The 24,824-nt window shown below is 37.3% G+C and overlaps 11 protein-coding genes and 1 non-coding gene across 12 annotated transcripts, besides 4 other annotated features; 8 read left to right on the top strand and 4 right to left on the bottom strand. All coding sequences in view use genetic code 12, as the record gives it.

The window, feature by feature from the left end:
• Positions 1–1,169: 1,169 nt before the first annotated feature.
• CD36_65240 (aminotransferase, putative) lies at positions 1,170–2,426 on the top strand (the record flags this gene model as incomplete). The annotated part of the gene is made up of 1 exon (XM_002421160.1): positions 1,170–2,426. The coding sequence occupies one exon, from the start codon at positions 1,170–1,172 to the stop codon at positions 2,424–2,426; it is 1,257 nt and encodes a 418-aa protein (XP_002421205.1).
• A 340-nt stretch (positions 2,427–2,766) lies between these two features.
• Positions 2,767–3,216: a mobile genetic element.
• A 306-nt stretch (positions 3,217–3,522) lies between these two features.
• CD36_65220 (conserved hypothetical protein) lies at positions 3,523–4,224 on the top strand (the record flags this gene model as incomplete). Its single annotated transcript, XM_002421159.1, has 1 exon — positions 3,523–4,224. The coding sequence occupies one exon, from the start codon at positions 3,523–3,525 to the stop codon at positions 4,222–4,224; it is 702 nt and encodes a 233-aa protein (XP_002421204.1).
• A 75-nt stretch (positions 4,225–4,299) lies between these two features.
• CD36_65200 (RING-domain E3 ubiquitin ligase, putative) lies at positions 4,300–6,627 on the top strand (the record flags this gene model as incomplete). Its single annotated transcript, XM_002421158.1, has 1 exon — positions 4,300–6,627. One exon carries the CDS (start codon positions 4,300–4,302, stop codon positions 6,625–6,627), a length of 2,328 nt encoding a protein of 775 aa, XP_002421203.1.
• A 63-nt stretch (positions 6,628–6,690) lies between these two features.
• tRNA-Leu (CAA) lies at positions 6,691–6,808 on the bottom strand. Its single transcript has one exon. It is a non-coding gene; the product is annotated as a tRNA-Leu (tRNA).
• Positions 6,809–6,998: 190 nt separating this feature from the next.
• On the bottom strand, positions 6,999–8,189 carry CD36_65180 (GTP-binding protein/GTPase, putative; the record flags this gene model as incomplete). Its single annotated transcript, XM_002421157.1, has 1 exon — positions 6,999–8,189. The coding sequence occupies one exon, from the start codon at positions 8,187–8,189 to the stop codon at positions 6,999–7,001; it is 1,191 nt and encodes a 396-aa protein (XP_002421202.1).
• On the top strand, positions 8,165–10,681 carry CD36_65160 (sporulation-specific protein, putative; the record flags this gene model as incomplete). The annotated part of the gene is made up of 1 exon (XM_002421156.1): positions 8,165–10,681. The coding sequence occupies one exon, from the start codon at positions 8,165–8,167 to the stop codon at positions 10,679–10,681; it is 2,517 nt and encodes an 838-aa protein (XP_002421201.1).
• Positions 10,665–11,843, bottom strand: CD36_65140 (MAP-kinase scaffold protein, putative; the record flags this gene model as incomplete). Its single annotated transcript, XM_002421155.1, has 1 exon — positions 10,665–11,843. The coding sequence occupies one exon, from the start codon at positions 11,841–11,843 to the stop codon at positions 10,665–10,667; it is 1,179 nt and encodes a 392-aa protein (XP_002421200.1).
• A 165-nt stretch (positions 11,844–12,008) lies between these two features.
• CD36_65120 (CipC-like antibiotic response protein, putative) lies at positions 12,009–12,365 on the bottom strand (the record flags this gene model as incomplete). Its single annotated transcript, XM_002421154.1, has 1 exon — positions 12,009–12,365. One exon carries the CDS (start codon positions 12,363–12,365, stop codon positions 12,009–12,011), a length of 357 nt encoding a protein of 118 aa, XP_002421199.1.
• Positions 12,366–12,885: 520 nt separating this feature from the next.
• CD36_65100 (zinc-binding dehydrogenase, putative) lies at positions 12,886–13,959 on the top strand (the record flags this gene model as incomplete). The annotated part of the gene is made up of 1 exon (XM_002421153.1): positions 12,886–13,959. One exon carries the CDS (start codon positions 12,886–12,888, stop codon positions 13,957–13,959), a length of 1,074 nt encoding a protein of 357 aa, XP_002421198.1.
• A 691-nt stretch (positions 13,960–14,650) lies between these two features.
• Positions 14,651–15,127, top strand: CD36_65070 (conserved hypothetical protein; the record flags this gene model as incomplete). The annotated part of the gene is made up of 1 exon (XM_002421152.1): positions 14,651–15,127. The coding sequence occupies one exon, from the start codon at positions 14,651–14,653 to the stop codon at positions 15,125–15,127; it is 477 nt and encodes a 158-aa protein (XP_002421197.1).
• Positions 15,128–15,533: 406 nt separating this feature from the next.
• Positions 15,534–22,513: a mobile genetic element.
• Positions 15,679–16,056: a mobile genetic element.
• On the top strand, positions 16,498–18,534 carry CD36_65060 (unidentified retrotransposon protein, putative; the record flags this gene model as incomplete). The annotated part of the gene is made up of 1 exon (XM_002421151.1): positions 16,498–18,534. The coding sequence occupies one exon, from the start codon at positions 16,498–16,500 to the stop codon at positions 18,532–18,534; it is 2,037 nt and encodes a 678-aa protein (XP_002421196.1).
• On the top strand, positions 18,377–20,989 carry CD36_65030 (retrovirus-related Pol polyprotein from transposon (fragment), putative; the record flags this gene model as incomplete). Its single annotated transcript, XM_002421150.1, has 1 exon — positions 18,377–20,989. The coding sequence occupies one exon, from the start codon at positions 18,377–18,379 to the stop codon at positions 20,987–20,989; it is 2,613 nt and encodes an 870-aa protein (XP_002421195.1).
• Positions 21,449–21,964: a mobile genetic element.
• Positions 22,514–24,824: the final 2,311 nt, after the last annotated feature.

The raw sequence follows: 24,824 nt of genomic DNA, 5'->3' as shown, positions 1-24,824 counted from the left end.
CACATTAAAATTTTGTATCAATTTGATGAATAACGATAGTATTTGTAGAATCCACAGTTCAACATGCCATTATCAGCTTTCCTACTGTGCCTTATCGGGACCATTGAATATTATGCAAACCATGACGAATGCTCGGCCAGAATGATTAAAAACTATTTTTTCATCGCCTTGACAGGATATTTCATGATATAGTGACATCGAGTGAAACAATTAAACACCAATTAACTTTGTAAACTATTGAAAAGGGCAGACATACCTAAGAAGCCTGGCATTCAAGTTCGAAGTACAATAAATATAATGCAGTGTTTTGTATAATAAGAGTGACTATAGTCTAACAGTTTCAGTTCAGTTATCTCTCAACAAACCGATTTATCCCATTTGAACAACTCGTATGACGTGTTCACTATGAAAATTTATGTGTTGTAGCAATCACATTGAATATGAAGGGTAACTCTTGGATTAATTGTCAACATCTAATTAATCATCACCAAATCCGGAACTATAGGTGTTGTTCATTTCAAATTCCTTGAGATCGATTGGTTTTGAAATGTAGACATTGGCTATCAATGGGACTCTTGGGGAAGATTTATTTGGTAGTTAAATGGGATACGGTTAGACCGAAACTCATTTGTTCAGGGACATCAAACAAAGGATGCCATCATATGCCCAAGTCCTAACCACCAAGCAATGAATGGGTGGTGAAAAATGCACAATGGAGAAGTATTCTGACGAGTTGAGTGAGAGCGTTTTTTGCCTATATTACTCTACCATAATTGGGGTTTTCGTCTGGACACGTTGCATTTAGCACAGCCTAATTCAATAAATTCTTCACTTCCGATAACTTTAAAAGACGTGTTTATGTAGTGTTTCGGGTATTCTGTATTTTTTGGTTTAATATAAATTTGGATCACTTATAGGATCTACTATGTATTCCTTCCAAATTGAATTTACAGAGTTCCATGAATACTTTAGCACAATTCTTATTAATTCACTCTTGACAATCTCGGTGACAAAACTATTGGTTCGCTAGCATTACAACAAGATATTGCGCTGCGCACGAAAAAGAAAAAAAAAAAAAAAAACTGTGGCCTGGGGTCCATGTATGCTCCACAACCAGTCAAGATTGGTGTTACGAACTTTTTTTTGTTTATTTTAGGTTGTCAACACAAATGATAAACTTTTTCAAGGGCCATCCTACGAGGGAATTGCTTCCTGTTCAAGAGATTGCAGAGTCGTACAAACGAGTGTTGTTGGGTACCGATTACTTGTCCTATGATACCGACGCCAATAACCAACACCCGTTGCAATATGGAACTGACCCAGGAAATCTTGATGTGCGTAAGGTCGTTGCCGAGTGGGTGAACATTAAGTTTGGCAATTTGGTGTCGGATCCCGATTGTATAAATATGACTGCCGGTGCTTCTTATGGTGTTGGCAATATTTTGGCATCGGTTACTTCGCCTGAAATCACGCAACGAGTATTTGTTGTTACGCCTACATATTTTTTGATCAATAGTTGTTTTGTTGATGTGGGGTTGGGAGGCAAATTAACTGCCATTGAAGAGACACACAATGGCAAGTACAGTATCGACTTGGAGTATCTTGAGCAGGAATTGAAAAAGTACTCGGAAGATTTGGAGCCAGTGCATGACAATATTAACATCGAACCAGATCCTGTTAGAGGAAGCAGAAAGTATTACCGGTTTGTGATGTATCTTGTTCCAACGTTCTCGAACCCAGGTGGATTAACATATACATTGGAAACACGACAGAAATTGGTAGAGATGGCAAGGAAATATGACATGTTGGTTATAAGCGATGATGTGTATGAATTTCTCGACTACACCGATAGCAAGCCGTTACCTCGATTGAATCAGTTGGATAAGGCTGCTGTGTCTAGTAAATATGGTAACACAATTTCTAATGCAACATTCTCGAAAATCATTGCACCAGGACTAAGAGTCGGATGGCAAGAAACAGCCACGCCCGAATTGGTGCACCAGCTATCAATTACTGGGTCAAACAGGTCAGGTGGCACACCGAATCAGTTGTCAACCCTTGTTGTGGCCGATTTGATAAAGACGGGAACTATAGACACGATCATCAGGAAGTTTCAGAGCGTCTACAAGGAAAGAGTCCGAGTGTTGAAAGAGAGTATTGCCAAGTACTTACCAGATGATACAGAAGTATATGGTGGGGATGGCGGATACTTTGTTTGGGTAGTGACACCTTCAGCAAACTGTTTTGATGTGGTAGCCAAATTAGCGGAACGAAAAGTTGTGCTTGCTGGTGGTGAACATTTTGAAGTGACTGGTGATGAAAGAAACTGGGGCGAACATTGTGTTCGGTTGTCAATTAGCTATTTGACAAGGAAAGAGATAGAAATGGGGGTTAGACTATGGGGGGAGGTATTAGTTAGTAAATAGTTCCAATGTGTACTTTTGTTGTTGATTAAAAGTCAGCGTAGATCTTGGTGTAATTGTTTGGTCTATTCTCATGTAGTATCGAGTATAGGCGAAAACTTTATCATCATTCATAATCAACTGCAAAGACAGGGTAACACATACGGTTTGTTGAATACTTGAGTGCAGCAAAAGTGTGAATAAAGAAAACTCGAATGGGATGAGAGATTCAAAAAGAAATTGTAATGAGGTTGAAAAATTTTCCAAAAAAAACAAAAACCTGATTGAGACTTAGAAAAAAATCGGAGAAAAATTTGCAGAAAATATGACAGATTGGTAGGTGCACGAAACACAGAATCAGTATTGTCACACAGCCAGGTTAACATACAAGGAATATCACCCAGACCGACTGAGTGTGCCAGCTAAATAATGTAGTGACTTGGACTAAACATATATTATTCACAGCATAGATATTTGGACAAAAGGAATTTCACCCAAGGAAATAATGTTTACACATCTGACCTATTTCCTTGTTCTTTGAGACATTGATAATATAAATAGTGAACGGAAGTAAATTATATTTAGTGTTATGTACTTGTTATACAGCCTTAATTAATGCAATGAGACTAGAGCCAACTTGACGATGTTTTAGGAGAGAAATCATGGAATCAAAGGTGACAAATCAAGCTATGGTCGAAATAGCTTATCAATGGGCAAAAGAGTATATTCAAGAGATGGCGGTTGAAGCGACGTTATTTCAATTACCTTGGTTAGTCTAACGTACACTTAACCTTATTTACTAGGCTGTGTGCCAAGCTTATAACCTGTATAACGAGGGAAGTTCCGTTATAAATAACCTACATGCTCCCAAGTGCAGCAGTGGTGAGGATAATTTGACTCGCTTAGTGTAGGAGTCCCGAGTGTAATTGAATAATTCAAACATATAGTTTACGCAAGAGTTAATATATGTACAACACGGCCCAACCGACTGTCAAGACATTCCAAGTTTGAGGTACAGACCAACTAGTTTGAGTGGTAATGCAATACCTATAAATGCTGAATGCTGCGACTACAGAACAAATATCTTTTCACAAAAATGAACACTTTTCCTTAACCCACAATGATTGTTGAACTTCACTCAGATGTGTTGTTACACGTATCCGATTTATTTGCACGAGGAGTAAAGAACAAATTTGGATTGTTATTAGGATATGGTTTAGATGACAGATTGGTTGTCGTGAAGCCCATTGAACTTGCACAAGTGGATCCGCAGTATTTGGAGAAACGATATAGTTTGTTTAAAGATGTTTATCCCAATCTCTCCCTCGTGGGGGTTTATGAAATTGGAGGGAATAACCCAGATAGAGTTAATATGCTAGATATCTCGTTTGAACCCAGACTATATTTATCAGTTGACGAGAGTATCCAATTCAAAAGTTTTGTTGAAGGAAATTTGGTTAAAACAGTGATTGAATCTAGCGAAACAGAGGTTATAACCACCAAAACTATTGACTCAAGCAAGGACTACACAAAGGGGAGATCAAAAGAAGACTTGACAGTTGCCGAGTTTAATCAGAATATGACCAGCACATTAACAAAGTTGTATGAGAGGTTGAATAAGATATTGGAGACTGAGGGTATGGATAGAGAAATTGTTGAGATTGCCAACGCATTGCGTTGCTACAAACATGTCAAACAACCAACAGATACAAAATTGCAAGTTGCAGAGTTGGCATTGATTACAGAACAGATTGCTGAATTGGAGAGTGCTAAAATAGGAATTGCTAAAAAGATATTAGTTAAAGAGCCAGGTCTTGTGTAGACGGAGAAAAAAAAAAAAAAAGTAAAAATAAATAAAGTCGGCAAGCTTTTCTTTCCATTGCCACCAGTAACAACAATGGCTATCGATAGACAGACCCTTGTATTTTTTATAATAATGTTTATATTCTTGTCTTTGCCTTCGGGTAATGAGCAACCTCATTCGGACAAGGATAGAGAAACGTTACAGACATACCAACATCTGGTACGTAATTCGCTGTCGATACTACACAATTCAACGTACGAACTGGGGTATGGGAATATTACCGGGTACCAGTTATCGTATGAAGACAAGCTACAAGGGAAACTGGTTATTGACTGGCCAATACACAAGTTTAGCCCTTCACATCCCTGGGTGGAGAACCAAAAGTATTCTATTTTGCCTGATGAAGTAAGTCAGAGAGTACGCAAGTTTTGGGGAATTAGTCCTGTTAAGGACAAGGCGTATTTGTTGAATATATCTGGAAGAGCTGATGGAGAGTTTCAATTGATAGAGAGCAAAGTCAAACCAACAAAGCTATCCATCCCAAAGTATTTGAAAGAGTATTACAAGTCCCGGGAGAATTCGTTTACCAGTGATGAGCCGGCAGAAGATAATCGTGAATATTTCAAGAAACCGATTGATAGAAAGGGGAATGTTACTACTGATGAAGGGGTTGTGTCGATAGCAATTAAAGGGTCGCAGTACAATTTTGACGACCCCAAACTTTCAAGATTTGTTAGCCCACAGGATAGAGTTGGCAATGCTATATGTGTGTCTATGGATTTAGATATTAAGGATTATCCTGAAATTGAAGATCACAGTTTGGTATTGAATGGGGTTTATTTTCAAGATACGGGGTCATTAATTGGAGTTACTAATTCTGCTAAATTTTATGGAAATTATGGACTAAGTCACCTAACCATGAGCAATAAAAACTTTGAAATAGCCAAAAAACTTATGACCCAGTTTAGTAATATGACAAATGATAATGAACTTACAATGGATGACTTGAATTATGGTATAGTTAAAGCGCACGAGCAGTGTGAATACATTGCATTCATCCAATTTGCAAAAACAAATTTCACCCACGAACGGTTGAGGGAGATAGACGAAGAGTTGAAAACACCTACTGGCAGACCATTGCCTCATGAGATACCAAAGATTGTTATTGAAGAGTATTTACTTTACTCGCCAGATTGTGGGAAAGTATTGTCTCTGAAGCCTGGAAGTGTGTTTTCGGGAAAAAAGACTGAGGTTACTCGAGCACAAATGAGGAATGTATTAACCGGGATATTGGCGCTAGTGGGGCTTCAGTTATTCTTAGTGTTGCGCCAGATTAAGAATGCGCAAACTCCAGGACAGTTGTCACTTATTTCCAGCAAGACATTGTTTTTGCTTGGTTATCAGGACTCATTGGTGGCAATAATGACATTGTTGCTTTCAACCATAACGGTTGAGCTCTATCTTATTTTAGCGTGTATTGCCACAATTGCGTTTATTCTGTGTGGTGTATTTGAAATGAGATTTATGGTCAGTGTGTTGACGACCCAGGCCAATGAGAGGGGGACTAGTTGGTGGGAGATATTACGAGGTGCCAATGCTGAGCGTGAACGACAAGTGCCAGATGAAGGACCAATCTTGCCAATTGCCAACGACCCACCGCAAGAAACTGTCCCTAATCAGGCGTGGCAGGAAACATCGTATAGCAATTCGATATTTGCTAGTGGGTTTTCTATAACAATTGTTTCTATGTTTGTCATATTTTCGTCGTTGCAGTGGAGAATACAGTATAGAAAGATATTTGAGTATGTGGGATTGGTGTTTATCAATTCATTTTGGGTGCCCCAGTTTTTCAGAAACACTTTGAAGAACAGACGCAAGTCGTTTGCCTGGGAATTTATTTTTGGGACAAGCGTGATACGACTCTTGCCTATCTACTATTTTGCCTTGGTCAAGGGTAATCCATTGAGACATCGTTATGACCCTGTTTTGTGTATTGTGGTAAGCGTTTGGATTGGCTTACAATTATTGTTGTTGGTGTTGCAGAATCAGTTGGGACCAAGGTTTTGGATTAATGAAAAGTGGTTACCAAAGGCGTATGAGTACCAGAGGTTGTTGTCGATGAAGGATTTACAAGAAGAAGGGTTTTCAAGCGAGTTGCTTGAAAATTTGAAAGCAACAATGAGTCAACTGGAGGATCAAGATATTGTCACATCTCAATGTGTGTGTCCAATATGTATGACCGACGTGGATTTGCCTATACTGGTGAAAGAGGACAAACTTGAAGAAGCAAAAAGAAAGGTAAACACCAAAGGGTTTATGATAACGCCATGTCATCACATTTTTCACACCGAGTGTTTGGAGAACTGGATGAAGTATAAGTTGCAGTGCCCTGTTTGTAGAAAGAGCTTGCCACCAATATAGCTTGTAAGTAGTAGGTAGAGTTAGATATAAAGTGTAAAATATTTTGGCAAAAAAAAAAAATATTGACACCAAGGAGATTCGAACTCCTGCATCTTACGATAGTAGAAACCCCTGTTAAAACAGAAGAAGAAAATTTGTTTTTCTTGAGTCTACCGCCTTAGACCAACTCGGCCATAGTGCCAATTTGTGGAAGTCTAAAAAATGCACATTTTGAAGTGAAAGAAACAAGCTAAAAAAGTTTATACTTAGATGTGCCAGGTTGGAAAATAACTGTATAGCTGCCTAGTACAGCTTTACATTAAACCTAAATAAACTGATTCGAAAGATAATGAAGGGAAGGGGGGGGGGGGAGATAAACGGGGATATATATTCTATCTAGCTTTACCACTTCCGGCTTTAATAACTAATACATCGCCTTCTTCGACTATATACTTTTTACCGCACTTGTGCTGTTTTCCCTGGGACTTTAACTTACTTTCATCAAAAGTGTCAAGTTCTTTCAAATCGTCCCACTTATATACAATGGAATTGATGAACGTTTTTTGCAAATCAGTGTGAATTAATCCAGCAGCTTCTGGTGCAGTGCTGCCTTTACGAATAGTCCATTGTCTTGCTTCCATTTCACCACATGTAAAGAATGATATTAACGACAATACCAGTCTCATCTCTTCCACAACTGTACCAATGGCAGACCCTTTACTGAGCAGCTCTTCTGTATTGTTTAATACTGTTTCATACTCTGCACTGAACATGATTAGTTTATCGTTTGGTGAGTTTGCCACTATCCATTCGTTGACTTCTTTGTAGAATTGATTATTACCTGTCTCGTAATCTTCTTTACTGACATTAAGCAAATAAACAGTTGGTTTAGCAGTCAATAAGTTTAATCCGTTGATAACATCTATTTCCTCGTCGCTCCAATCACCATTGACCACCTTCATACCCTCATACAATAATGTGGACAACTTGTCTAATGTTTGCAAGTTTATTTCATACGACCCTCCAATTCCTGGTTTGTTTTTCATTTTATTTACACGCTCAATTTCCAGTTCAATGATTTCCAAGTCCTTTAGTATAAGCTCGTCGTTGACAATCACCAAATCTCTCACAGGGTCGACCTTGTTATCTTCGATATGGACAATCTCGTCATTGACAAATCCTCGTACTATCTGTAATATCCCATCCACTTGTCTGATATCATTTAAAAATTTGTTTCCTAAGCCAGCACCGCTACTGGCGTTCCTCACCAAACCGGCAATGTCCCATATCGTCAAGTTTGTTGGAACGGTCTTTTGTGACTGGTATAGTTTTGCATAATGGGTTAACTTTTCCAGGGGTACTAACACGATCGATTTTTCAGGTTCAATAGTTGCAAAAGGATAGTTTGCTGGGTTTCCTAGGGTCGACTTTGTAAGTGCTTGGAAAAAAGTTGATTTACCCACGTTTGCTAATCCCACTAGCCCTACTGATAAATTATTAGAAGCACGGCCCAAGAATTTGGGTGTAGAAGTAGACTTTGCAAGTAATCTTGTAGTGTATGAAAGGTATCGAATGGTGTTCATTAGTGAAAAGAAAATTTTTTTTTTTTTTTCCTTTTTTTTTTTTTGTGGATTTATACCAACACAGTTGCATGTCTACTGGGGAACATAGGTTTACTATACCCAGATCATCATACATTGCATCCCTTTTAACAGTTTTTGGGCCCGATGTTTTATCAAATTATGGTAAGGGTGTGTTTGTTGGAGGGTATCCTGACATATGGCATAACGACAAACCTGATTTAATTACCGAGTTGTTAAAAGGAAAGGACACAAACAAACAGGTGTTGCAATACAACAAAAACGAAGACTTATTTTTTAAAAAGCGAGACGCCATTATCAAAGAGCTACGGAGTGATACCACTACTATTGATAACATTTCAGAAGTGTCCACGATCCCTGTTTCTCTTCCAAAAATAAAGTTTGAAATGCCTCATCCTGAAACCAAAGTCAATATAGACGAGGAATGGATTGAGGAGGAAAACAAGCGATTTAGGAAACGGTTAAAGAAATTTGCCAAAAAGTCAACTGGTGGTGCAATTAGGGCATCGCGTACTAAGATAAAGGCATCGATTTTCAAATCATATGAGGCTGGGGAGATAATTAGAATCGATAAGGTATTAGTGTTGGTAATGAAACCGGCCGACAGTGGGCGGGTTTCAGAGAGATGGAGGGAGTATATTGCTGTTTTGAGAAAGACCGAACTGGTTGAGGAGCCTTTGATGTTGCAATTTTATGATATTGACAAGTCGCCAGAAGAATCACACCCGCGAATTGGATTCAGGCTCAATGTGCAAGTTAAAGCGGATTTTTATAGTTATTTGGACAAGACTATTAGCTTAACAGTGCTAAACAAGGTGCAGTACATCTTAAGACTCAACAACCAAACAAATGCGTTGAGATGGTTATATTTTATAAAAGATACATTGGGTGTTGGGGCAGAAACTAACTTGTTTAACATGTATGTTCCCAAGCTAGGGTATTTTATCGAGGTAGAAGTACCGGAACATGTTTTTGTCAATCACTTTAAAAACAACCAAAACATAGTTGTGAGAAAGCACGATGCTGGCTTGGAAATTGAATGTGACGAAATTTCCCAGTACTTGAAGCAGTTTCTTCCCAAGAGCTTGTCCAGGGGATGGTTTTGTTTTAGAAAGTATGATAGATTGGAATGGGCTGGAAGTACAGGGGAGCACTTGTTTATACAGAATATGTTATTTCTGCTGACTCACCAACTAGAGTATAGAGAATATGAGGTGCCTGATGTTCCACCAAAACCAATAGAAGGGTTTTTGGGAAGATTGACTAATGTTAGTGGTAAAGAGAAATCGGTGTTACGAGATTTCCATAAAATCCTGTATGTTTATACAAACAGGAACTTGTTGTTTTTCACAAAGTACTACCGTGCAGTGCCGCCACAAGGAGGTGATTCGTTGGTGAACGAAGTTGACTTGTTTGGCGATATTGAGTGGTTAGAGTCTGACTTTGATGGGGGTAACAAGATTATCGTGGACGATATTGAACGACGAACAGATATGATAGTCAAAGCTGAAGGGATGGTTGATATGGTAGATATATGTGAGGTTAAAATTTCAAATTCCTCGCAAACCCAAAATTTAGTTCACTGCGCATTATGGTATTCCAAGCCAGAGTTGGTAAATGAGGAAGAGATTATTGACTCGTGTTTTGAAATAAGACTCCGGTGGGGCGCTATAATTAAGTTTCAAGCACCGAATCGAGCTGTTCGTGATATTTGGATTGCCAGTTTGAATGAAATGTGCATGTATTGGAGAAAGAGGCAAATGGAAACTCTTGCCAACCACATACAGGTTTCAGCAAATAATGCTCAGCGATTACAGGCGACAAAGTACGCTGATTCAAATGCTTCAGATGAAATAAACTTCTTAGAATCACAACGTGCCAGGGCTTGCACTACTAATATTCCGCATCTCCTACCCAATATATTGGTGATCAAGAGTGGGTATTTGTACGAAAAGAATAAAAAGCACGCCAGTTTTAACCATTTTTATGTTGTGCTATGTCCTGGATGCTTGATTATTTACCATACTTTTAAGAGGTCGAAAGGCACAGGAACTCGAAAACTGACGGCATTTTATGAACACTATATCACTATTCCGTTGTTACAATGTTACTTATACACTGGCAAATTGACAGAACTAGATTTGTTGAATTCAGAGACTCGAGCTACACAGGTCGACACACACTCAGTCCCACGAGTCTACCCCGATGGCTGGAAGTCTATGGAAGAAGATTGTGCGCTATGTTTTACATTATGGTTTGGCAAAAAGAGAAACATAAGTCATTTCGAAAAACAGCTACCAAAACTGTTTGAAGTGGGAGTGCAGAATGAAAAAAATCCCGGCATGGTAACAATGATTAGAAAGTTGGGAATCACGGGAAAGAGTATTATGTTTACAGCTAATAGTCGCCAAGAAAAAGATCAATGGACGATGTGTATATTGAATGAGATGGATCGGCTTACTGGTCAGATGTAAGTAATGCATTATCAATCTCGATCATTAAATCGGTCCAGTTGTTTTTAGTTAGTGCTTGCTGAATAACTTCTTCATCGGAATCAATATCGGAATCACTATCAGTTGGGGTAGTATCAATTGTAGATGTTATGGCCCGTGCTGGCAACTGTAAATGCGCATCGGAAATGGCAACAACCCATTTTTCCACTATTGAACTTGATGTAGATTGAAGCAATGTTGATAAACTGTCATCTTTTTGACGCACTTGTAGGATGGACGAGCCACGAGAGGACAACTGTATGTTTTTCATTGGAACAAATACAGGGTAGTCAGTTTTATTCCATATAACCATGTAGTTTTCAAATAAATAAACGTACCTTGTTTGGAAATAGTCCAGTGGCTCGACACAAACTGATAACTCGTCTGCAACTCGCAAATTTCCCAACAGAACCAATCTGGATAAACTGATTTTAGTACACAGATCTAGCAAATGTTTGATTAGGTTGTTTCTAACCGTTTCAACGTCAAACGTGTCCACTTCTGTGATGGTGGTGGAAACAGTTGGATCAGGTGAAGGGGACCTAGTTGGTATGTCGTTGTTTTGCAAAGTAGTTCTCAAGGCATCGATGTTAGCACTATTGGGGTGTGGGGGTGCTGGTCTCTTTGGTATTAACGACAACTTTCGGGCAGAAACCAAGTACCAGTTGTTTGCATCAATGACTACATTTCTAGTATTGTTGCAATTGAGGCCACGACAGCTTTTTGCAAACGTTATTGTCTTGCCGTGATTTTTAGCCTGTGGTATATCTTCCTTAAAATAAGCTTTGAAACATTCACAGTGGGTGGAATCACCACAATTTAACTTTAGAATTCGCTCTGATTCAAATACTGAAGAAAGTAGCTCTCCACAAATAAAGCATGTTTCGTGGTTTGCTAGTGACTTGTTGAGAATATTGGCAAACGAAAGGTTTAATCCAGGATTTATGGTTTGAAGTGGGTGTCTGGAAGGGATTTTCTCCGGTCGTGGACTGACACATGTTGCACTTGGAGGTGTTGTATTTGGTGTGATTGTCGCATTGCTTGGTGGGGTTGTAGGGGTGGTGGGTTTTTTTGGAGACTGATTAGATTTCAATAAACCCTTCCAGCTTTTAGGTGTGGACTGTAACATTGGTTGGTGGTACATGAACAGTTTGACGATGGGTGAGATTTTCTGTTGGTTTTATAGTGGATGTTTCAGATTTATTAAAGGGGGGGGGTTTGCAGTTGTATAGACAAAAGCCGCACAAAACCCAAAACGAGGTTTAAGTTAATTCTTGTGAAAAATGTAAATTCACTACACAGTTCCTACTTAATATCTTTGGTAGTCAAAAGGTGGTCTGTGTTCTGGAGACCATTCTTCGTGTTGGCCGTAATGGTCGTCGTAACCTCTTTGAGCGTTGTTGATAGCTTGATCTCTGAGTCTTTCTCTATCCAAATAGTCCAACCCTTTGGTTTCAAATAATTTGTCGACTTCTCCACCGGCAATGGCAGCTAAAGCTTCTTTGGCAAAAGCATGACTAACTGGCTTACCTTCTCTTCTTTGTCTATCTTCAAACAACTTAACAGCAGCAAATGAGGCAGCACCAGCAACAGCTTCGTGAGAGAACTTGGCTTCGTGTTTGCCGTTATAAACGGAATCGTAATTTTCCTCAAAAATACCAAACATTGTGAGTATCGTGTTAAGAGGAAAACAAGGGCAGGAAAGTAGGGAGATTTTGGTGGTTATTTATAGTTTTCATAACTTATTTTTTAAGCCCCGTTTTTGGTGTACTTCACACCAATACAACACTGCCCCCCCTCTTATTACATTTACTAGTCTACGTGTTCAAAGAGGGTTCACGAGCGATATTATATTCCTGTGATATTGCCAAGAAGGGGCACATAATTATACCGTAAATTATTTGGACCACATATAACTATGACAAGTGTTGCTTTTTACACGACTAAAGTTGATTCTCCTTGATCTTTTTTCTCGAATTATTGTGGTACAAACTGCAAACATAAATCATCCTCAACCGTTGGACAAATTTCAGGTTGTGGCGTCTCCATCCCAAGAATGTTGCCGGAAAAAGAACAGTCCAAATATTTTTCCGTGATTGATGTTGAACTGTTGCTATATATTCGAGGTTGCTTGTCCCAGTCCCAACTTTGATATTTTTTTTATTTTTACCACCTACTGACCAACAATGAAAGCTGCTGTTGTATCAAATCCTGTGGAGCCTACTAAATTGACAGAAGTCAAAGAAATTCCCAAACCTAAAATCCAAGACAATGAAATTTTAGTCAAAGCAAAGGCATATGCCATCAATCCAACTGACTGGAAACACATTGTCTTTAAAATGAGCAAGCCTGGTGATGTCGCTGGCAGTGATGCAAGTGGTATTGTCGAAGAAGTTGGTTCTCAAGTTACAACCTTCAAAAAAGGCGACAATGTGAGTTCTCTTGTGATTGGTAATGTTTCTCCCGATAATGGGGCATTTGCTGAATACTTTGTTGCCAAACCTCAAGCCACAATCAAGTACGATCACGATTTGGTCAGTTCACTGGACCCTAAATCTTCTACTATTGATTCATTTGAAGGGGCTGCAAGTGTGACCATTGGTTTGTGTACTGTTGGAATCTCATTTTCCCATTACTTGAATATTGCCCAACACAAAAAGGAAGGTGATTCTATTTTAATTTGGGGTGGTGCCACTGCCACTGGTATTTTGGCCATTCAAGTTGCCAAATTGGTTTACAATTTGAATGTTATCACTACTGCCTCTCCTAAAAACCATGAATATTTGAAGGAATTGGGTGCAGACTATACTTTGGACTATAATGACGCCGATGTAGTTCTGAAATTGCAACTGCTTGGACATATAAAGTTTGGTTTGGACACAATTGGTAATCAAGAAACGTTTCAGAAACTCTATGATGCAACTACTGGCACACCAGAAGTTTTCTTGGACTCATTGCTGCTTATCGATGGCAACTCGATCAAGACTAACCCTGAAAGAAAAGTTCATTGGGGATACACTTTAGGATACCTTGTTGTTCAAAAGGAAAAAGTTTTGGGCACCAAAAAGTTGGTGCAAACCCCAGAGTTGGTCCATGATTTTAATGCTTGGTGGGGAAATGTCTTGCCTACAATCATAAACAAAGTCAAACATGCTAACTTGAAGATTTTAGACGGAGGATTGGCTTCCGCCAATGAAGGGTTGCAATTGTCAAGAGACAACAAAGTTTCGGGACAAAAGATTGTTTTTAGAGCTGCCTAAGTTGTGGGGTAGAATAATTAGGTCTAGTATTAGGGATTTTGGAATGATTTGAAATTCTGCAACTAGCAAGCATTATTTTGGCAAATATGTCCTACGTTTACCATCATGATTGAATTAGATCTTTTTTTTTGTGGGTGGGGGTCATGAGCAACCTTATGTTTACGAAATTGTAAAACAAAGACTATTTTAGGTTAGTTTAGATATGATGCTCAAGCACTAGTTTATGACTCCAATATTGGAGCATCTACTAGTGGCTAGTCTCTAAAAATGAATATTATACAATTTCGACGTATTAAATTAATGTAATTCTTTTTAGTAATATCAAGCAACAATTAACAATATGCTTGCACTAAAAATTATTCAGCAAGCGTATTCATGTTGGTCTTGAAGTTGACCCATTATTAGAAACATGTTTTCGTAAATATTGTCTTTTCAATGATTTTGTGGCTTGAGGCTAAATTTGAGATGCATACAACTATTGGGCCTTGGCAAAGAGAAGAATTCAATATCATACAAACACTTACGAACCATTTCTGACAAAAAACCTCGTATGACCCCCCATCCTTAGACTAAAAATTAATTTAAACAAAACACCAACACAACTAATGAGTGTTCATTTAAGATTCCATATAAATAGAAGGCCAATCGTGCTGTATGCGGCCAGAATTTTTTAATACAGCTAACCATCACCATGAAATTGAGTTTATTATTATTTACTGTTTTTCAAATTGCCAGTGCTTCCCAAATTATCAACCTAGACATCCATTTGAAAGATGATTGCAACTCAAATTGTTACCAATTAGCTAACCAAATAGAGGATTGTGGTTACTCTGATGAGTCTGTATCGAATCAAGATCTATACAAATGCTTATGTGACAAGAATGAGTTTTGGACTAGCTGGGAGAAGTGTGATTGTGTACCAACTAAAAAGAATACTTTTTCATCAGCTGTTTGTGAAGTAGCAGAGATTTCTAGCTTGCCTACTGATGAACAACGGTCAGCTATCCTTGGGTTTGGAGATTCTGCCGCTAGTGCTACTGAATCGGCCAGTACAACTTCAAGTGACTCTCACTCATCTTCTAAACCCAAATCATCAACTGCTGGTGGTGTTTATTTGAAGACTTTTGGCATTGGGTCAGCTTTTGCTTTGGCGTTGAACTTGATCTGAACGAGATGACTATATAATGGGGTTAAACCCAGGTATATATATACAGCATATGTAGCAAAATACATACTCTGGTAAGGCTAAACCGTCTTTATGAAAAAAAAAAAAAAAAAAACATCCACGAAAATTCTCTAATTAAGTTCAACTCCTTAGACCTCCAAATGCTATTCTGAATTTGGTAGTAACCATTAGTAACACTACGCTGGTTCCAACAGTGCCTTGAAAATTGCTTTCTTAGTCTATTCGGTTGCTTTCTGGATGTTACACTTGTTCACACCTTTATCATAGTTAGTACCAAATTACGTACTAAATGGATAGTGCCACAATATTTGGTGGTTGGCAAATAAGTACACCTTAACTACATTTACATGATAGAGAAACATTTGGGAGATTAGTCCGATTCGCTGCCTGTCACACAGTCAGATCAACATACAAGGAATGTCGCTCAGACAGACTGAATGTGACAGTTAAATAATATAGTAACTTATCCTTAAGCTATATTATTTACGATATAAAGAACTAATTACACAGAATGGATAAAAGGAAATTAATACTGTTCGGTTGCCAGCGTTCGCGAAACAGTCACTAAGGAAATGTCACAGGTAATCGGCACTAAATATATCTTAAATATGCAAAGTATGTCCTTTGGTTTCTACGCAGTTAGACAATACCAAGAATTTAAATATATAAAGAAAATTTATTGATCAAGTATAAAAGTAATATAACTAATATTTTCTTCAATCTAAATCTACCTTGAGAATACCAGGTGTTCGCTATCTATTCTCTAACACTAGAACCTCCATTTCTTATGAAAAATGATGATGAAAATAATTTTCTCCGTGAAAATTTTTTCACTCCTGACCTCGAGCGTCGAGAATAAAATTTCCATCAGTGTCGGGTAAATTAGATGGAAAATTGCTCACCAGTGAACAAATACAAGTAAAGACGGAAATAATGTTTACACATCTGATCTATTTCCTTGTTTCTTAAGAGATTGACAATATAAATAGTGGACAGAAGTAATTTATATTTTATATTATATACTAGTTAGAGAGGATTAATTAATAGAGGAAAAGTATAGTTAACTTAAAGAGATTTGAGAAGAGAAATCAAGGAAACAAAAGTGGTAAATCAACCAAAGGTTGAGATAGCTCATATCTGAGCAATAGAGTGTATTCGAGACATGAGGTAAAGGACGAACAAGTTGAGGTTAGTGCGATGTTCACTTAAGCTTAATTACTAGGCTGTGTGACAATTAACTAATTCAGGCTTATTCCAATATAAAGACGCCAAAGTATTTCGAAAATTTACGATAAATTTTAACTTTCTAGAAAAGAACACCCGAATCATTTATTATTCACTCAAGCGCTATTATGTCAAAAAATTCCGAATCGAACGCTTCCAACGACGCTCAAGGAGAAAACAACCCATTATCTCCAATCAACCCAATCACTACTTTGGGACAAGACAACCCAACTACTGTCCAAGATGACGACCCCACCATGGTTGGTAACACTTTGAATTTGACTCAAACTGATCAACAAGTTAACGAGTTATTATCCCAACGTCTCCCAAAAATGATGGCAGACCAATTTGGACCAATGGTTAATGAGCAATTACATCCCATGATGGATAAATTATTTGAAGCCCATTTACCGAAATATATTTCAACCATTGAAAACCATGTTAAAGCTATGTACTTTGATACTGCAACAACCCGGATCATTGATACATTGAAACCTTTCATTCAAGAAACGGTTAATCAAGCTGTTCGGCCACGTTTTCCTGGCCTGTTTAGTGAACCAGCTAATGTCTTGTCCAACAAAAACAATATTCTGGCTTCTCCTCCTCCAACTCAAACCAACAATCCAGGTTCTCAACCCAATGCTGACTTAGAAAACCCAACTAATGAAGCTTTAGACCATCCAGAATCTATTGCTGCTGATACCATTCCTATCCAGTCACCCCAAGACGTAGGTGCATCAGCAAACTACCAGCAAGATTCAAATGGAAAAGAATCTGTTAATTCAACTATGCCTCATCCTCCTTCTTCGGTTCCTTCTATTGATACTACTAATCCCTTGAAAAGTCCAACTCATATCAATTCACCAAACCCATCTCACCAATCCACTTACAGTATGGTTAATTCGATGAATACACACGTTACCTCTCAACCATCGACTGATCAACTTGTCAACAATTCCCCACCATTTGGTTCAGCAAAATTTTTCGAAGTCCGGAAACGTATCTCCGCAATTGATGCTGAATGTCAAGACTTGAAAGTCAAAATTACCGATATCAACATCATCGAAAAGAAATTACCTTATATCTATAATCCCCTGTTATCCAAAGAATCTTTATTCATCGAACGACTTGATCTTATTGAAAGTATCCCTGAGATTGAACGGACCAAAGAAGAAAAGGAAAGTTTGAAAAAATCAAACCACAAAGAGTACCCAACAACAACATCCATCAAAACCACACATGATACTTTATTGTATGTTAAAGAATTATTATTTTATAAAGCCAAATATTCTATTCCAGATAAGCTTTTAAAAAGTGCTTTTGTTTTAGCTTGCAATAACCCAAAAGATAATGATTTAAAAAGAGCTTGCGATTTAGCTATTATTCCACATAATACCAATCCTAATTTCAATGGTATCAACTATGGCATCATTATTGATTTGCTTTATGATACTGAACCAGCCATCGTTGCAGAATCGGTCCTTGATTCTGTCAACAACTATCTTCAAAATGAAAAGAATGCTATAATGTTAGTGGCACAAATTGACTTTGCAATAACATCAAATATTAATAACATTACACCCAGTATTTGGTATCAAATATATTGTTCACTTTGGAATAAACAGAAACCTTTAATGACAAATTTAACTAAGACCATAGACAATCCCAAAGTTTCAGCCACATTAGAAAGTATTCAATTCTATAAATCATCGGCTATCACATCTAACCCAGAATTTCAAAAAATTGATTTTCACGAAGTTTGGAAAATCGTGAGCGAACAACTCAGACATATCGCAAAATATCACTCGGACACTACCTCATCAAGTACTCCACAATCTAACAATCAAAAAGCTACCAATTCGAATGATAAGAACCCAAATACGAAAGGCAAATCCCCATGTACGTGTTGTGGCAAAAGAAACCATTCTGCACAAGCATGTTTCACCTTGAAACAACTTATCAAAAACGAAAAGGTAAAATTCAGTGACAATATCATCTATAAAATGAATGGAACAACTCCTTATGAATTATCCCCTTCAGAATACTTACTCAGAAAGTATAGAACTGACTTTCCAGCTCCACCAAAATCCAACACTGAAAATAAACCTAAAGAGTCTACCTCCAATGACTCGAATTCAAATGCGAGGCCTCACTCAACTGTCTGAAAACCCAACGCCAACAACGTTAAACATTTTAGCTACCAAAGCAACAGTACCAATAACTAAAAACTCATCTAAGAGTCTTAAGCTGTCAAATACAACAACCAATATTAACAGACGAACGCCTCCAGTAAGCAGGTCTCACGCACCAAAGCGAACTGAGCCTCAATTAAATCAACATACGAGTTCACAACCATCGGATATTAATCCAGAAGAAACAATCGATATCCAAATGGATGACCCAACTGATAACACCCCCACATCAAATACTCATGATAATGATTCTATCAATCAATCGTTACAATCTTACGAACCTCCACAAGAGGAACAACTGGTACAAAATACATCAACGTCTCCAACACGTGACCAACCTGATTACGGCATCTTTAATCCTCCTCCAGCTTCAGAATTAAATAACGAGTTAACTCCAGAGGACATGCCAGCAACTAACAAAGCAGTGAATCAATCTAACTACCAAGTAGATAAGCCCTTGCGAAGTATTCGAATTTCACAATTTGATAAAAGCAAAATCGAACAAAACAACATCATGCAATCACTTATTGATAATGATCTTACAGCAGAAATGCCATTAGCTACTTTGCTAGGTTTAGTTCCCCAATTCAGGACTTATCTATCACGATCACTCCAAGCACATTTAGTGCCCAGACAAGGGCCTCAGAATGCAAAATTAATCAATGAAGCAACAGTCACTCCCATCGATATAGAAATACCCATCGATAATAACTTAATTGTTAACCATGAGACAATTCCAACAAGTACAAATTCTACATCTGCAGATCATCAGGAATTAACAAAACAAACAATCAAGGACAACGTGGTAATACAACTTATGGATCCAAACAATAACGGCCCAAATACGTATAACATCGCCGAATTAGCCACATCATTTTCAATAACCGACAGTGATATCTCATGTGCATCTGTCTACATCCCAGCCATAATCAATAATAGTGCTATTTCCCTTAAATATGACACCGCCGCGGAGTGTCTGATCATTTCACCAATCACAGTGGATAAACTCAAACTACCTACCAAATCTATCAAGGCAAATCTTCAAGGATTTGGTTCTCCACTAATGAAATGTAATAGCATGGCTATCATCACAGCTAATATTTTTGGCAAAGACATTAACTTTAAAACACTAATTCATCTGTCCATACAACCAAATGTAATAATCCTTGGACGACCAGTACAAGCCCAATATTTCATGACTTTAGGGTATAATCCAGCAACACTTGACTTGGAACTTAGTTTCCAATACGACAATCAATTTTTTACAGAAATAATTGAAAAATCGACCACATCAAAAATCACAATCCATAATATGACTGTTGATTCAACAAAACTCACAGAGGAACAATCACAACAATTAATTACTGCAATGGCTACTTCTATCTTATCTCCACAAGATCAGAAGTATTTTATGGACAAAGTACAGCATATTCCAGATGTATTTTATATTAAAGGTACAACTCCTGGACGCATTAAATCACATATATCTGAACCTATCGATTTCCCGATCAAAAACCATGATATTTGGCAATGCAAATCCATCCCATTTGGCAACAAAAGGTTGGCTGCTATCAAAATATTAAAGCAAATGCTCGAAGATAACCAACTTGATCATAGTAATTGCCCATATCGGAACCCAATCTTTTTAATACCAAAAAAGAATAAAAAAGATTATCGGTTATTAATTGATTTACGAGAGTTAAATAAACATATAGTACCAGCAGCAGCTCACCCACCAGCCACAGATGAACTCATAAATGAAATCGCTCAGTCAGCATTCAATCTGTACTTGGACATAAGTAATGCCTTCTTTCAAGTTGGTATTTCAAAGGAAGCTGCTAAATACACGGCATTCCAAACGCCGTTAGGATTACTCGAATATCGAGTTCTCCCTCAGGGATTTTCAAACCTGGTTGCTATATTTAGCAATTTGCTAACTAAAATCCTTAAACCCGTAGCGGAAAAGGTACTCATCTTTGTGGATGATGTCGCCATATTAGGTCCACAAATCGATATCTATGCATCAGCTTCAGAAACTTATCAATCAGCCTTGGTAAAAGAAAATATTGACAATGTATTAGAAGTTTTGCAGTTACTCAAAGATGCTGGTTTAAAGATTAATGCAAATAAACTTACTTTAGCTGTTACTCAAGCCACATTTCTTGGTTATGAAATTAAACCTGGTTCTAGGACATTGATCCACGATAAAATTAAAACCATCCAAGACATGCCATTACCAACAACAGTCAAAGCTCTTCAACGAGCAATAGGATTATTTAACTATTATTCCAATCTTATTCCTGCTTTTAGTGTAATAGCCACGGAGCTTTATGAATTACTCAAAACTCAACCTAAACCTCCACTTACACAACATCAACCAAACCAGCTGCAAAAAATGTCCACAACCCCCAAATCATCAATTTCTTGAAAAAACTACCAACATCCAATCCTTGGTATCATAATCTTGCTACTGCACTCTGGGTTGATCGTACAAACGTCCGTTCGACAACAGGTCTTACCCCTCAGTTTCTTGTATATGGATTTATGGGTCATACCAGTTTAACAATTTTATATTCTATCCCACCTCCAGATTACAAACTTTCCCAAGAAGAAATGTTCCAATTTCGATTTGATCAATTACGCTTTCGACAACAAAACATACAATCAGCTGAAATTACCACATCTCAACAGCGACAATATGCCAAATATCTATTTGATAAAAAGTATGGAACCACATAGCAATTACAGTTCAATGATTTAGTTTTATTATGGGATAAACCTACCACTGCTATACTGAGTAACAAATTAAAACCCAAATGGAGTGGTCCATACCGCATCACCTCATCAAATGATCGAGTTTTTTTTTCTCAAAGATTTAGCAGGAGTCTGTCACAATGTAGCGCTATTTAATTTAAATGACAATGATATTTACGGTACTGATTCACGTGCAATGTGAATACTCACGCAGTTTCTGGTGGTTGGCTAAAAGTAGTAAATCAATGTTATTGGATGTATGTGTAATAATGGACACAGTGACTAAGTGTAAGTCTTCGGGATACCTCTATTCCGTACGAGTGTAATATATGTGGATTGTATGTATTTGTATATTCCTGGATCTCAGCCTAAGCTTGGATGAGGTCCATTCTAACTAAATAATTAATTTTCTAGATTTTCTTTACTTAAATAGAATTCAACCTTTTCGTGCGTGTGTGTACCAATTATTCTATTCACTCACACACTCACACTTAATTCCTTTTAACTAATTCAACACTTTCTCTCTAGTAACAATTCTCTTCTTTATGTGCGATTTACCAACAAACGTAATTATTCTTTCAACTGATTCTCTGTCGTGTGATAGTACCAAATATAGCATATTTAAAAGATAACTATCCACTACACGACAGAGTCCCACTCAAGACACCATATCCTCGTCACCGATTAAAATTATATTACCCACGAGAACTACCTTTCAATTCGGAGGGAGGAGTACTGTCACACAGTCAGATCAACATACAAGGAATGTCGCTCAGACAGACTGAATGTGACAGTTAAATAATATAGTAACTTATCCTTAAGCTATATTATTTACGATATAAAGAACTAATTACACAAAATGGATAAAAGGAAATTAATACAAGTAAAGACGGAAATAATGTTCACACATCTGATCTATTTCCTTGTTTCTTAAGAGATTGACAATATAAATAGTGGACAGAAGTAATTTATATTTTATATTATATACTAGTTAGATAGGATTAATTAATATAAGAAAAGTATAGTTAACTTAAAGAGATTTGAGAAGAGAAATCAAGGAAACAAAAGTGGTAAATCAACCAAAGGTTGAGATAGCTCATATCTGAGCAATAGAGTGTATTCGAGACATGAGGTAAAGGACGAACAGGTTGAGGTTAGTGCGATGTTCACTTAAGCTTAATTACTAGGCTGTGTGACACTGCCAAATCCTACACAAAGAATTAGGAATAATAAGAAGTCAATTGCGTTGCAGTACTTGAGAATAAGTGGTTCAAACTTGCTTATTATATTGTTCCAGTACACTATTCAATACTTTCATAACTAAGTACATATTTGTTTTCCGTTATTAGTTGAAATACTGGTGACCTTGTTATTTCTTATTATTTTCACAAGAATTTGCAGCAAAGATGAGATAAAATTTCAACCCAACAGTCTATGCTAACTGAGAACTATCTACCGCCAATACTGTAACTTATATATTACAATAATAAAGAATTGAATTATAATGCCTCTCAGTTTTACCAATAAAAGAAGAGGCATCATTTAGTCACAGCATTTGCTAAGCATAATGGTTTAGTTTAAGTGAAATATGATGTTTTATTGGTACACACACGCAAAATTACTAAAAAAAATGAAGAACTAAAAAAATAGAAATGAACAGTTTCATTTCACCCCCTCTACCACGAGGTAGCTCAACAATATAGAAGTTTGCGAAGTTTAACAACCCTTAGTTGGAGGAATGAGAGTACTACTTAGTTAATCCATGCTCCGTTCATTTTGAGGATTTATATCCCTAAATCTACACATGCTGTAAATCAGCAAAAAGCTTCCGGAATCTACTTGTATTAAGCGAAATTGCTACAAGACGGCTACCCTTTCTATTTTAGTCACGCATCACACCGCTGATAGGCATGCTTAGTAGTTCAAATTAAGTGCTGCTTTAGCAAATGAAAACTCATTAGCAATCTACACTCGTTTTTGGAATACTCTGGTATATCGAACATAAGATTTCTACCACCACGTTCAACTTTGATATTTTTTATGATTGCAAGATTTAAATTCAACAAACGGAGAAATACGAAAAATACTGCTTATGGATAGTTAACCTTGATGATAAACTACATCTTTTGTGGTACTCAAGACATAAAGTATTGTTTCGACCGACAAAAGAACCAAGAGTGCCATATTGTTGACAAGCTGCTGGGACTTAACTACTGAGAAACTAATTGATTTCGTCTCCACATTAAGTCTATCGAGAGTTTTGAGCTGTGATCCATATCATTTCACGAGAGACAAAATCTCCAAGATGAGCTTTGCTAGACAAGTTCTAGAAACGTACCTTGCTGTGCTCAAATTGACAAGTAATGATTTTCACAAGTAAAAGGACTATACACAATTATGTGCTCCAGTCTATGTCTGAAAAAGATACACAGTACCTTGGTGAAGCGCTACACATCTACCTCTTTGTTAGAAGGTGAGAGGCTCTTTTTTGCTGGCAATGTAGATAATTCAGTGTAGTTAGAAGAGGAGAAATCAAAACCGATTTGTATTGAATCTTGATTGAAATGCGAGGAACCAAATGATGACAAATTCATTAGGTATGGCAGATCATTACTGCCAATGAAATTTACCCTTAAAATCACAGATGAGACAGACTGGCTTTATGCTACTTTGCTTAGATTTGCAATCTTGACATGATCATAGCTTTTTAATACTTCCTTATCATGATTAGCTAGAGTCGTACGACACGTAGTTGAGTACATGCTCTCGTCATCTTTCCAATTCTATCTCGCTTACCTTAGTGAATATCAAATTCTTCCTCTCCAATTTATTTAAATCATTTAAACGTCACTTATTTCTTTTATCTTCTGAATGATATACAATTATGTTCCTTTGATATCTCATCTTCGTTGGATAAGCCAACAAATCATGCCACTTTTGAAAACACCGTGCTCACATAAACTTCAAAAATGCAAATACTTGAAAGTGTGCCTACATTCATCTAACCAAACTTGGCTCATTTTCTGCCTTCAAAGCAAGGGAACCGCTAAAGCCAGCTTAGCATTATAGATCTCATTCCTGCTCGAATCAGGACCGAGTCGACTAAACTAATCAAGACACTCTCACCAACCACATAAACAATGTATGTTTATATAACCTTCATTTTACGGTTATGCCTATTCTAATTTTATCAACTTTGTCCTTAAATCCTCCTTGCTCAATCCAGTTTCTGACCTGCCTCTCAAACTAACATTTTGCCCATAAACTACAGAGTAACAAATTCAAATCAATGCAAGTTCAGCATACACCAGAAGTCAGACTAAAGCGAATCAAATGATGATCACTTCTCAAAGCATAATGAAACATTCAGACTTCTAGCACCTTCAATTAAAAAGATTACCTATATCTCCAATAATCCAAAGCCGAGTAATGTACACCTAAAGACAACTCGCAACAACTATTGTGCTTTCATAGTCACCAAAAGTGTCTCCCCAATCAACCACACCCTT

Source organism: Candida dubliniensis, chromosome 6 (genome assembly GCF_000026945.1).
Source record: "Candida dubliniensis CD36 chromosome 6, complete sequence".
Lineage (NCBI taxonomy): Eukaryota > Fungi > Ascomycota > Pichiomycetes > Serinales > Debaryomycetaceae > Candida > Candida dubliniensis.
This window is presented reverse-complemented; position numbering and strand designations above follow the sequence as displayed.